Source organism: Chinchilla lanigera, unplaced genomic scaffold (genome assembly GCF_000276665.1).
Source record: "Chinchilla lanigera isolate Chin_1 unplaced genomic scaffold, ChiLan1.0 scaffold00076, whole genome shotgun sequence".
In the NCBI taxonomy this organism is placed as follows: Eukaryota; Metazoa; Chordata; class Mammalia; order Rodentia; family Chinchillidae; genus Chinchilla; species Chinchilla lanigera.
The window spans coordinates 647,956-659,783 of NW_004955477.1; the positions used below are offsets into that span (position 1 = coordinate 647,956).

General features: G+C 45.6%; 2 protein-coding genes across 9 annotated transcripts in view; one reads left to right on the top strand and one right to left on the bottom strand.

Annotated features, from left to right (window-relative positions):
• Positions 1-10,293: 10,293 nt before the first annotated feature.
• Positions 10,294-11,828, bottom strand: part of LOC102009604 — a 1,985-nt gene continuing 450 nt past the window's right edge. Inside the window, exons 2-3 of the mRNA XM_005402077.1 lie at positions 11,530-11,819; positions 10,294-10,667 (exon numbers count right to left, since the gene is read on the bottom strand). Coding sequence (XP_005402134.1) covers positions 10,611-10,667; positions 11,530-11,819 — 347 coding nt within the window. The 3' untranslated portion in view covers positions 10,294-10,610. The remainder of the gene's footprint in view (positions 10,668-11,529; positions 11,820-11,828) is intronic.
• Positions 11,685-11,828, top strand: part of Plekha1 (pleckstrin homology domain containing, family A (phosphoinositide binding specific) member 1) — a 70,755-nt gene continuing 70,611 nt past the window's right edge. For 7 of the 8 annotated variants that reach the window (XM_005401937.2, XM_005401939.2, XM_005401940.2 and 4 more), the window contains exon 1: positions 11,685-11,789. The gene's annotated coding sequence lies outside the window, so the exon portion shown is untranslated. The remainder of the gene's footprint in view (positions 11,790-11,828) is intronic. The other variant, XM_005401943.2, reaches the window with a different exon arrangement.

The window sequence follows — 11,828 nt, forward strand, 5'->3', positions numbered from 1 at the left end:
TATCAAACATCCACAGCTTATAGGAGGAGAAATTTATTTTGGCTCACAGTTCAGTCTACAGTTGAATGGCTCCAAGGCAGAAACAGCATGGTGGGAGGTCCTGGACAGAGGACAGCTGTGCATCCCATGGCAGCCAAGATGCAAATACCAAAAGGAGGAGCCAGGGAGGGAGATGCACTCTTCCAGGTCACAACCCCAGTGATCCACCTCTTTCTGATCAGTCCCTGCCACCTAACAGCACATTCAGCTATGAAAGTATCAGCAATCCCACGATTCGGTCACCTTCTAAAAGTCCCACTTCTAAATACACGAGGCTTTGGGGAACATTTTAGAGCCAAACCATAATGCCCTGGTTACCTAGCAGGGCCATCAGTCTGCCACTGAGGGAGGGCCTTTGAGGTAACCAGGGCTTTACTCAACCACAAAGGCCAGGTGGAAGAAGATCAGCCGCTGGGCCACAGGGTCATGTACTGCCAGATCCATCTCATGTACAGCCTCTGGGCCACTACAGTCATGTACTGCCAGATCTGTCCTGTCACTCCTTTGGTGATTCACTGTCTCCTCTCATTGTTCATTCACTCAGGCACCCATTTGCTTCTTGATTTATTCAGCTATCGGTTTGGTTATACATTCATTGATTCATTCTTGTGCTCAGATATTCATTTGCCCATGAAACCACTCATCCATCATCCATCCTTCCACCCACTCTTACTCTCCTACCTACCTACCCACCCACCTACCTATCCATCTAACTTTTCATTTGGTTAGTCAGTAATTGAAGTATCCAGATAATCAACAGATACATATGTACTACAGTGTCCAAAGCTATATCTTTGGACAAAGCAGAGAAAAGGGAGGGGCACTAACATCCCATTGCCAGGTCCTTATGTGCCAACTGCGGTGTTAATCTCTTAACATAGTTGACCTTCACTTTGATAACAGGTGTTACGAACCCCACCTACAGAAGAGGAAAGTAAGCCAGAGAGGCTTAATGACCTGTCTAGGGACAGCCAACCAGTAGGAGTCAAAACCAGGGCTCCACCCTAGGTCTTCTTAGCACTTCAGCCAAGCCTTCTCTATTTGTTCAATGCCACTCTTTTCAAAGTTCTTTTACATTCCCCTGATGCTAACTCCAACCCAAGGAGATACACTGAATCACTCCACGAGGCAAATGCTGTGGAAAGTGTGACTCAGAGAGGTTGTATGAGGAGCTGAAACCAAGCAGCTGCTGAAGACAGAATGTGAATTTGAACTCAGGTTGTCTGATTGCAAAGGTTTCATTCATTCCACAGCGCTGTGTGCTCAGAATAAGGCAGCAAGTTCTGAGTGGTTCTGTCCACTAAGCATGTGGGAAAGAACCTGGGGGAGGGGGATGGGCGGCATCCCATCCTGGGAGCCAGGGAAAAATTCCTGGAGAACGTGGATGGAACCACACCACACTTGAAGGACACTGTGGGTGGGTGGCCAGTGGGGAGCACCCCAAGTGCAGCAGAAGTAGAGCCTTTTCAGTGGTTTGGCTAAAGCAGAACACCTGGGCACCTATATTGGGCAAAGAATAATGCAGCTGGAGGGTAGGTGGGGCCTTCGCTTCCAGAAAGACTGTTCAAAGAGTCCAGGGGACTTATCTACCCCATGATCTTATCATGTCCTTCATACTTAAAACTTTCAGTGTTCCTTCTCCTGATAAAGCCTGCACCCTCACAGTGCCCTCTGTCCCTGTCACTCTGCCTCTGGGGCATTTTACCTCTGACATGTCTGTGTGGGTGTTTAGCTGCACTGGCTTCTCCTAGCAATGACTCAGTGAGCGACTTTTGTTTCAAGGAACCGTATGGGCAGGCCTGCCACTCCCTGGCTGGTCTCTGGCATCCAAAACAAACAGTCTGGCAGGCGGCATGTGGGCACCAGAATGAAGCGCAGGAGGGCATTTCAGGATAAACCAGAGGGCATCCAGAGAAAAGCTCAATCTTTGTCAGGAAGCGCAGACGATGAACCCTGGAACGGGCCTGAGCAGGGGCGAGGGCAGGTCTCCCATAGCGCCCAGTAGACACCATTGTGAAAGACACTTATTGAGCCCTTGCTGGGTGCTAAGTCCTATCTTCACAACCTCTCTGTAGCAGGGGGATCCGTTGTCCAATGAGGAAATCAGCTCAGCACTTGAGCAAGTGGCTCAAAGTTAGACAGCTAGCAAGTGGTACAATTTAACTCAGGTCTGCCTGGCATCAGCAGCATTCCTCTGCATCAGCATCACGGATCACAAAGCTGAGATCATGGAGATGGGATCATTTGGGGTTTTGTAAAGGGCTAGTCATTTTTTTTTTTTTTAAACTGTGGAGCAGTTTTCCCAAACAATGGTTTCCATCTCTTTACGACCAAAAGCGTACCTAAGTGCAGAACCACTGACCCTTGAGTGTCAGGCTTTCTGGATAGTGCTGATGGACTGCCATGTTGGATTGAGAACTATACTACTGTGCTTAGTTTACTTCTGCGATGGAGAAGACAAAAAAAAAAAAAAAAAAAAAGCAGAGACAAGGAATTCATCAGTGAAAATTTCAGAATGATCTCCAGCCTTTTTTTTTCCTGACAGCTTCTTGGGCAGCTCTAAATGCATGACTCCCCAAGAGACAGATGGCAATTAAGGAATTAGAACCATGTGACTGTACCTAAAATGGAATTCAGGGCCTTGCTTGGACTCCAGACCCTTGTTTGGACTCCAGGCCCCAGTCCCTTGTTGCTGGGCTCACTGATGCCCCATTTGTGCTCCATTCTCCCAGGCTCCATTGGGTCTATGAGGGTCTCAACATCTGAAGCTGGAGGCTTGGAATTAAGTCACCTGGGGCTGGTACCAGAAGTGATTCCTGGGTAGCTGCCCACTATGCTCACGTGAGTTTATTGCACTGGCCTTCCTGACAGGCTCTCCTTCATGTCTGTGGTCTCTTGCAGGCCCAGAGCTGGGAAGCCAGATTGGCCCTGAGGTCCACATCCTTACCCTCTAGCAAGAGCTTGCCTCCCAAAACAGGCCACTGTTCCTTGACTTCTCCAATAGCTTGGACACTGCACTCAGGGCTGAGACTATAGAGATAATTAAGACATGGCCCATGCCTATGCGGAAATCAGAGTCCCCTGATGATAGGTTACATAGACACCAGTATAATTTAAAGGTGAGGACAATGGGGTCACAGAGGAGAGAGGCCACTTATCCTTGAAAATTCAGAAGGATTTCTCAGAGATGAAGAGTTCTGACTGGGGTTCCAGTGTTTGCCTTTCAGTGTAAACAGGTTTTATTTGGAGGAGGCTGGGAGGCAGGATAAGAATGGAGGGAAAAGCCATTGTAGGCAGAGGAAGCAATATGGAAAAAGATGTAGGAGGGGAAACAACTCAAGTGCCCACTAATGGGTAAATAGATAAACACGCATTCATGTAATGGATTACTACTCGGCAATAGAAAGAATGAACTACTGATACATGCAACATGGATGAATCTCAAAATAGGCTGGGCAGAGGAGGCACACACAAGAGTAGATGCTGTGTGATGCCATTTATAGAGAGTTCTAGAAAATTCAAACAAATTGACAGTAACAGAAACACATGTGGTGGCAGTTGGGATGGGAAAGACAGGAGGGAGAAATGATAAAGGGGTAGAGGAAGGGCACTTTAGGGGGTGATAGATGTGTTCAGTGTCTCAATTATGGTGATGTCTATACAGGTATAGTTATAGGTCAAAACCCACCAAACTGTGCAGTTTATTGCATACCAATTATATTCAATAAAACCTTTTAGGCATGGGAGGGTGGAATAGTCTGGGTGTGAGAACCCCAGGTTGCTGGATTAGACTGAAGCAAAAGTCTGTGAAGACTCAGAGGCTAGAAGAAAGCCAGACTTGGTGGCATAAGCCTATAAATCCAGTGCTCAGGAGGGTGAGGCAGGGAAATTGCAAGTTTGAGGCCAGCCTGGAGTAAATAGTAAGACCCTGTTTTAAAAAGAAAAGAAAAGAAAAAAAAACAGGCCAGAAGAAAATTATTCAGGAGTTCAGATCTTATCCTGAGGCGATTAGGAGCCATGGAAGGAAGACTTGTCAGCAGTCCAGGTACAAATGGTAGGCCCTACTACCATTTGAGCTAGGACTGATGGATTTATAAGACAGGAGTCTGGATTTTCAGCAGTTGGCACTCAATGGATATGGGACAGGAGGGCAGGATGGAGCCAAGGGAAGTGACCAGGCTTCTGTTGGGGCGACCAGAGGTAGGAGGCCTGCAGTGAGACCACACAAGGTGATTGGCTTTATTGGGTGATGCCCATGATTCTTAAGGGGTCCTGTCTTCTCCAGGTACCAGCTACAGCTCGGAGCTCTCTCCACCTTTGGGCTGTGATGGCTCAGAACACCCTATTCTGTCTGGAGCCACTTAAGGAGCTTTGCCATTTCCTTCTTCTTGCTCCCAAGTGGTGCTAACACACAAAAGTTATAGCAGGTTGCTGGCCCGACCCGTTCTCATTGTGACAGGAAGGCAGACAAATCTGAAACATCACATGAGAGGCTTCACATGAAAAACCCTAGGCCAGGATGGAAACCCCTTTTGACTTTGTTTCCTTTTTCCTTTTCAGTTTCTCATCTATACACCAAGGCAGATAAGATTCTTCAAAAGCTGAGAAAATGGAGCAACTGGAACTCTCATGCTCTGCTGGTGCCAGTGGGAAACTGGGAGAGAACTTATACAACTTCTTATAAAGTTAAATGGACTTTTCCTTTTGTTTTTTTATTGAGACAGGGTTTCACTATGTAGTTCAGTCTGGCCTTGAACTCACAGCCATTCTCCTGCCTCAGCCTTCTGAGTGCTGGGATTACAGGGTATGTGCTACCATGCCGGGTTAAATGTACTTTTCTCCTGTGACTGAGCAATTCCACTTGATACGCAAGAATAAAAAGAGCACAAGTGTTCGCCGAAGAGTTGCACAAAGTTTATAGCAGCTTTACTCATAATAACCCCAAACTGGAAACTCATCCACCAACAGGAAAATAGATAAATTGTGATTTGTCCACAAAAGTTATTACATTATACAGCAGTGCCACACAATGACATAGATACATTTCCAAGATACAGTGCTGAGCAAAAGAAATTAGAATTCCAAAAGAGTATAATACTACATTATTTCTGGGAAAATACCAAGAAGGTGAATGGCTGAGTCAAACGGAAAGAAATAAAAACATCATACCACAGTGCTACACACACACCCATGTTTATAGCAGCACAATTTGTAATAGCTAAACCTTGGAAACAACCCAAATGTCCATCAACTGAGGAATGGAAGAAAAAGATGCAGTATTTTTACATAATGGAGTACTACTCAGCTATAAAGAAAGATAAACTCAAGGCGTTTATAGGTAAATGAATGCAACTAGAGACCATACTCATAAGTGAAATAAGCCGGATTTGCATGTGTGAACATTATATTGTCTCTCTGGTATAAGAAACTGTAAGAGCACATAAGATCCAAAAAGTATAATAGACATTGTGAAAGGGAAAGAAACTGCTCAAAAGGAAAGAACAACTGGGATGAGGAAAAGGAGAAAGAAGGAAGGAAAAAAAGAGAAGTATATATACCACAAGATAGCTAAGATAATTGTACTACTAATTTCTATTAGTTTATTGAAAGGAACAGTTAGTGCTTATATTGTTTGATCAATTTTGCATGCCTGTACCTGGCAATCTGAGCAACTACTTAGAAGATAGCAATATGCAATATAATAACCATTATTAATTTCCTATTATCTTGTTTTGAAATTCTGTATAATTTTATTGTTTTTTCTCCCTTTAAAAAAAAGGAATGCATGTTTTTATAACATTAAAAACATACTGTTACTACAACAGAAGTTTAAGAATAGGAAAAATAAATCTATGATCACAGATATCAGAGGAGTGGCTACCTCTGTCTGGTTGGCATAAGAAGTATGTCTTGTTCTGGGTGGTGAATACGAATTTATTGGGCTTTATACTCAAGAGTTCTAGACTTTAAATTATACTTCAAAACAAAACAAAACAAAAACAGGGAAAACATAAGAGCAGGGCCAGTTCCTGTGGCCACAGATTCTGACTGAATTTTTTTGAAGTTCCCCAACAGCTCTACTGTACGTCCTGGCACCACCTGGCATAGTCCCCCTTGAAGAACTTCCTCCTCTAAGGTTCCAGACTTAAAGCAGAAGCCAGCTGCTGGGTTTATCCTGGAATGTGCAAGCTGCAGCTTCGCCTCAGGAAATAGGTGCAGTGCTCCACTTTTATCTGAAGGAAGTCTTGCATGAAGCGCTGGTGCAGAAATGGCTGCTGAAGTTTCCAGCCTGGGGCAGTCTGTCCCTGTCAGCAGGCCTTCTCACAGTCTTCTCAGTCAGTCCCTGCAAGTACACCTGCTCTTGGCCGGGGTCCAACCTTGGCATCCCTTCTCTGCCCCTCGCAAGCCCCGCGGAGGAGGCAGGAAAGCTGTGATTGGAATAAGCCTCAGTGCAACTGGGCAAATAATTGTGAATGGAATTCATGCTTAAGACTTCTGGTTCTCACAGCTGCAGATGGGGGAGATCACCATGGGAATTCTGAGTATTGTTCGAGCTGACTGCAGCTTCCATTGTTGGGCTCTGATTACAGCTTTTGTTTCACCATAAAGTACAGTTATTAAATGCCAGCCAGGAACAAAGATGTATTTACATGCCAGGGGGTCGGTGAAGGCACGCTATTTTTAGAGCTGCCTCTGCAGTTCAGCTGGGGGTGGGACAGTTCTGGGGAGGGGAGCAACCTGGAAGCTTACAGAAGAAAGCAAAATGTTTCTGAGGGAGCCAGCGAGGACCAAAAAACGATGAAGCCAGGGGCTGGGGATTTAGCTCAGCGGCAAAAGCGCCTGCCTGGCAAGCGCAAGGTCGTGAGTTCGGTTCCCGGTACCGGAGAAAAACCAAACCAAAAAAAAAAAAAAAAAAAAAAAAAAAAAAAAAGATGAAGCCATCCCAGTCCTGCCGTAGTTTACTTGTCAAGTTATTTATTTTTACTTTTGTGAGCAGGAGAGAGGGCACAGGGTATATTTAAGGAGACAGCCTAATATCCCTCCACCCAGTTTGAGTCCTTCTTGAGTCCTTCCAAAGCAGTCTTTTTACTTCTCCAATACGAGATCCATAGGGCCTTGCTCGATAGCTGTGCTAAATTCCCCAAGATCTTAGATTCCAGTCCCACTCCAATCATCCCAATATGTATGAAAGTTTACAGCAGTCAAAGGACCTCTAGACTCTACCTACTGCTGTAGCCAGAGACTGTGAGTGTGTTATTGCCTTCCGTGGTCAAGCAGGCTCAAGAACTGAGCTAAATCACTTAATTCGATTGCTGACATTCTATGTTCTAGAGTTTTACATGTGTTATTTCAAGACTAAAGATGAAGCTCTGAAGTAGGATTGATTGCATCTCCATTTTACAGATGAGGAAGTGTTAAAGCATAGAGAAGTAAGGTAATGGGCCCAAGGTCAACCAGTTGGTTAGCACAGGAGCCCTGGCCTCTCATTTCCCTTTCTTGGTTTTTTTTTTTTTTTTTTTTCCTCCGGTACTGGAACCGAACTCACGACCTTGCGCTTGCCAGGCAGGCACTTTTGCCACTGGGCTAAATCCCCAGCCCCTCATTTCCCTTTCTTGGGATGAGGCCCATGACAGGGAGGGCTCCTGGTGAAAGCTATCACTTCCACACTTCTCCTCTTTGGGGGTCAGAGCACGGCACACAATCAACCCTCCAGAACAAATGAGGCATTTGTTCTCATGGTTGAACATTAATAACCTCTCCTGGGAAATGGTGAGACGGAGGAGAGAAACTGGTGGTTTTTGACTGAAGCAGGAATTCTGCTGGAGGTGGACAGGTAAGCAGCAGGTATGAGGAGGAAGTCCCAAAGGTAAAGGAACTTTGAAGACAAGGTGGAATTGTCCCTATAGCCTCTCCCACCTTTGTCTTCAAAGAATCTTCACCATCTAGAATTTACCCTACTTCAACACAGCAATTAGCAACATAGCTGTAGCCCTGGATGATCACCTTGACTTTTGAAAACCTTGTTTCAAGTTTGAGTGACATATTGGAGCATGAGTGCACATGTTTGGATGATAAGGCAATCAGTTCTCCTCAACTTTAGGACTTACCAGCATCCCCGAACTGCCAGATATGGTCAGAATAATTAGAGTATGACCTAATGTGGTGTCTTGTGCAGATGGAACTTCCCAGACCCCAGAAGATACAAGATTGATGGGGGTTTTTAGGGCCCCAGTGATGTTCAGTGGTTTGATATCAGGTCTATCCAGATGTTCAGGGTCAGGTTCCTTTCCGCATTGCCTGCTGCTCAGAAGACCACAAAGACTTGTTTCTGCCCTTTACCAGTCTTGGAGGCTACCATCTCCCCTGACTCTGATTTTGTTTTTCCTGCCACGGTCCTGGAATCTGGGCTATTTGCTGACCTGTTTGGAAGTCCTATCCTTGTACCTTGGTAAATATGACACAGGGGTCGTATTTACAGAGAAAGAAGTGCGTCAGACCCTGGGATGCACAAATTAGCTCCAGAAGGAGACTCTGGGCTTTCCACTTGTAGCCTGCCCTGGCCTGCTCTGGGTAATTACCAAGAACCACCCTCCCTATCTCTAGGTCATTCCCAGGTGTGTGAGTGGGCCCAGGAGCCTCCCAGTGCCAGCCACAGAGGCAAACCCCTATTTCCCTCCCCTGGTACTGGTTCAACTTTTACACCAAGAAATATGGAAGAATTGTTTTGAACTCTGCTGGATAGGACACAGAAGAACAAAAGTAGGTTCAGAGAGTGTTCAGTTCATGTTTAATTCTTGCACTGTGTAGGTTCTGATTTCTAAGAAGATGTGGATTTACTTCTGGAATTGTCCCTTTTGTTTGACTTTGGATCTTACTCTATCCATAAAGGGGGGTTGTGACATTCCTCATTCAGGAGATGTTTCTGTTCAAGGCACTAAAAAGACAGATGCGAGCAAAAGAGATAAAATCCCTGTCAACATGGAAGTTACACGCTGTGGGACAACCAGAAAACAAGATAAATATGGCCAAAGATCATAAGATCTGTGTCTGTATCTGCATCTTTATCTATGTCTGTCTGTATCTCTGTTAAGGAGAAAAAAATAAAGCAGCGAAGTAAGATGTAAAGAGTCCATGGAAATAGGGAGGTCAAATACTGTGTCAGAGAAGTGACCAGTGCTCAGTAATAGTCTGTGCATTTCTGAGTAAATCACATGGCTTCTCTTTATTTTGTCAATGGGGCTGATGTCTTTTGACAAAACAGGGCCCAGGACTAAGCATGTAGACAGAAATTAAGAAGTACTTTTGGCAATTGGAAGGCCAAGGCAGGAGGATCACTGCAAGGTCAAGGCAAGCCTAGGCCACACAGTGAGTTCAAGGCCTGCCTGAACTACACAGTGAGACCCTGTCTCAAAAAAGTTTTTCTTGAACAAAATATCATAGTACATTATATGTGCAAACCATGATGATGATGGTGGTGGTGGCGGTGCTGGTGGTAGTACAAAGATGTTTTAAAGGTAAATTTCAGAACCTTGAATTCAGATTCCTCTTTTTTCTTCAGATGACAAAGTGCACGGAATATTCCAGCATGCCTTAGTGCCTTCGCTGTGTCTTGAGTATTCTTGGTTTGTTCTTAGACTGTAATTTCAACAGGGGAATATTCCACATAATTTTTTTTCCTTAAATAACACTAAAGTACTGTTATGTAATAAGGTTCACCATCCAAAAAAAGGCTGAGGAAAAGCAAATAGCTCCCCTCCCTCCCCCTCCAGTCTGTACTTCCTGGTTGATCAGGAGCTATCAAGTTCTGGTTCTAGCCCAGCCTATAAGTACCCCTGGGATTAATTTGCTGTGTGTCTCTGGGCAGAGTGCATTACTTTTCTGGCTTCGCCCATGCTGCAGTGATTTGCTTCTCAAAGCCAGTCTCTGCAGTTTGTCATACACAGAAAAGAGCAGCTTTACACCGTCGGTTATGTCAAATTGCAATAACAATCAAGAGAATTATTCCAGGCCAGAGGGAGTCACGCCTCTCGCCTCAGTGGTCTGGTTTCAAGGTTAAGGTTTTCAGGTCAAATTAAAGATGCTAAATTTTAATTTTAACTTTAGATAAACAGGAAATGTGTGCTAAAGAGGTCTCAAATAGCCCTTTGGGAATCTTCTAGGGCCCAAACTATGCAAAGCTAGAGACTTCTAGATCTTTAAACCAGGGAAGGCCAAAATTCAAATGTTGAGAAGGATCAGACAGGTCACATCTGATTTTTTATGTGAAAACGCTTTATTTTTAAATGTCAGCCACATGTTCAGTAAAACCAACAAAACCCACCACATGGGTCAAAGGAAACAATCTGCTTTGGCCACTTTATGGAATCTGGCAAGGGCAATCCTTTTCTACTATTATCAGATAAGGAAAATGAAGATGCAGAGCTAAGGTTTCTTAAGACAACAGAACAATCATCCAGGCTGCTGAAGATGAGCGGCTGGAGAGCCCGCACCCGAGCATCCCATGGAGTTTCCTGGATTCCACGCAGCTGATTCCATCAGCTTATTCATCTGAGAGAACTGTGCGTCCTGCCTCAGGACACTGGCTGTCTTGTGTTCATCTTCACATAGGAAGGATGCTCTGAAAGATACTGATAAAAACATTCTGAAGGCGGAAGGATGTGATCTAGGCTGTGCAGGGAGAGGGGAAGGACACAAAAGGAACAAATATTTATTAAGAGTAGGGTATGCCATCTACTGTAAAAGGTGTGGCAAGTAATTCTTTGCTACCTCTTTGCATGTCTGAGTATTTCTCATTCAGATTTAAGCTCAAGTATCACTTCCTCACGCAACTTTCCATGACTATTCTCTCTGAAGAAGCCTCCCCTGAAACTCCTTCTGGAACTTGTCTCTCCATTACATTAAGACCTGTCAAAAGCCTGTAATCCTAGCCCCGTGGTAGGCTGAGGCAGGAGGATTGCAAGTTCGAGTCCACCCTGGGTGCAGGATCTGACCTTTCTGCCTCCAACTTTATATACACACCAGCTCCCCTTACCAAACGCAGGCTCCAAGAGGGCAGGTGCTTGGCACATTGTAAGTGCTCAACAATTACGTTAAACACTTCTAAATACTTCTGAGAATGCATCTGTCCTGTAAGAATTTCGGCTACTCCTCCTCAAATTTTTCTTAGTTTCCTGTTTCATTAATACCAAGTAGGAGAGAAAAATAGTTAAGAAGCGAAAAATTGGAAAGCAGAGCTATAAAGCACTTTTTCTCCAGGTCGCACCGCAGCCTCTTGCACGAATTGTGGGACAGCTTGCAAACTAATTCTGTACAAAGAAACGAAACCTATTTTTAAAGATCCCTGCGTCTCACAGCTCCAGGCGATGACATCAGAGAACCCGAAGTCCCACCTCCAAGTCAAGCCTCGTGGTTCTCAAGAACTATGAGTCCCGGCACACACCGCGGCGCAGGGGCCTGGCGCTCCTAGAGCGGCCCTCCCACCCGGCGCACCTTGGTTGTGCTGTGGAACCAGGAAGACGCCCGACCCCTGGCCCGCCACGCCGCTGGGCGAGCGCGGGGCCTGCCGGGACTTGTAGTCTCCACAAATTGGGAGTGTCCGCTACGGAATCTCAGTCGCTGTCTGCGGGCTGAGGCGGCGCGGACGCGCTTGCGCAGTGCGCGGGCGGGCCGTCGTGGGCGCCGCTCCCGGCAGCTGAGTGCCTGTGGGAGCCGGGGCCGCGGTGGCGCGGGTGCTCCGGACTGAGTCCCCGGTAAAGTAGGGTGTGTGGCGCCTGGCCGCGCTGGGGTGA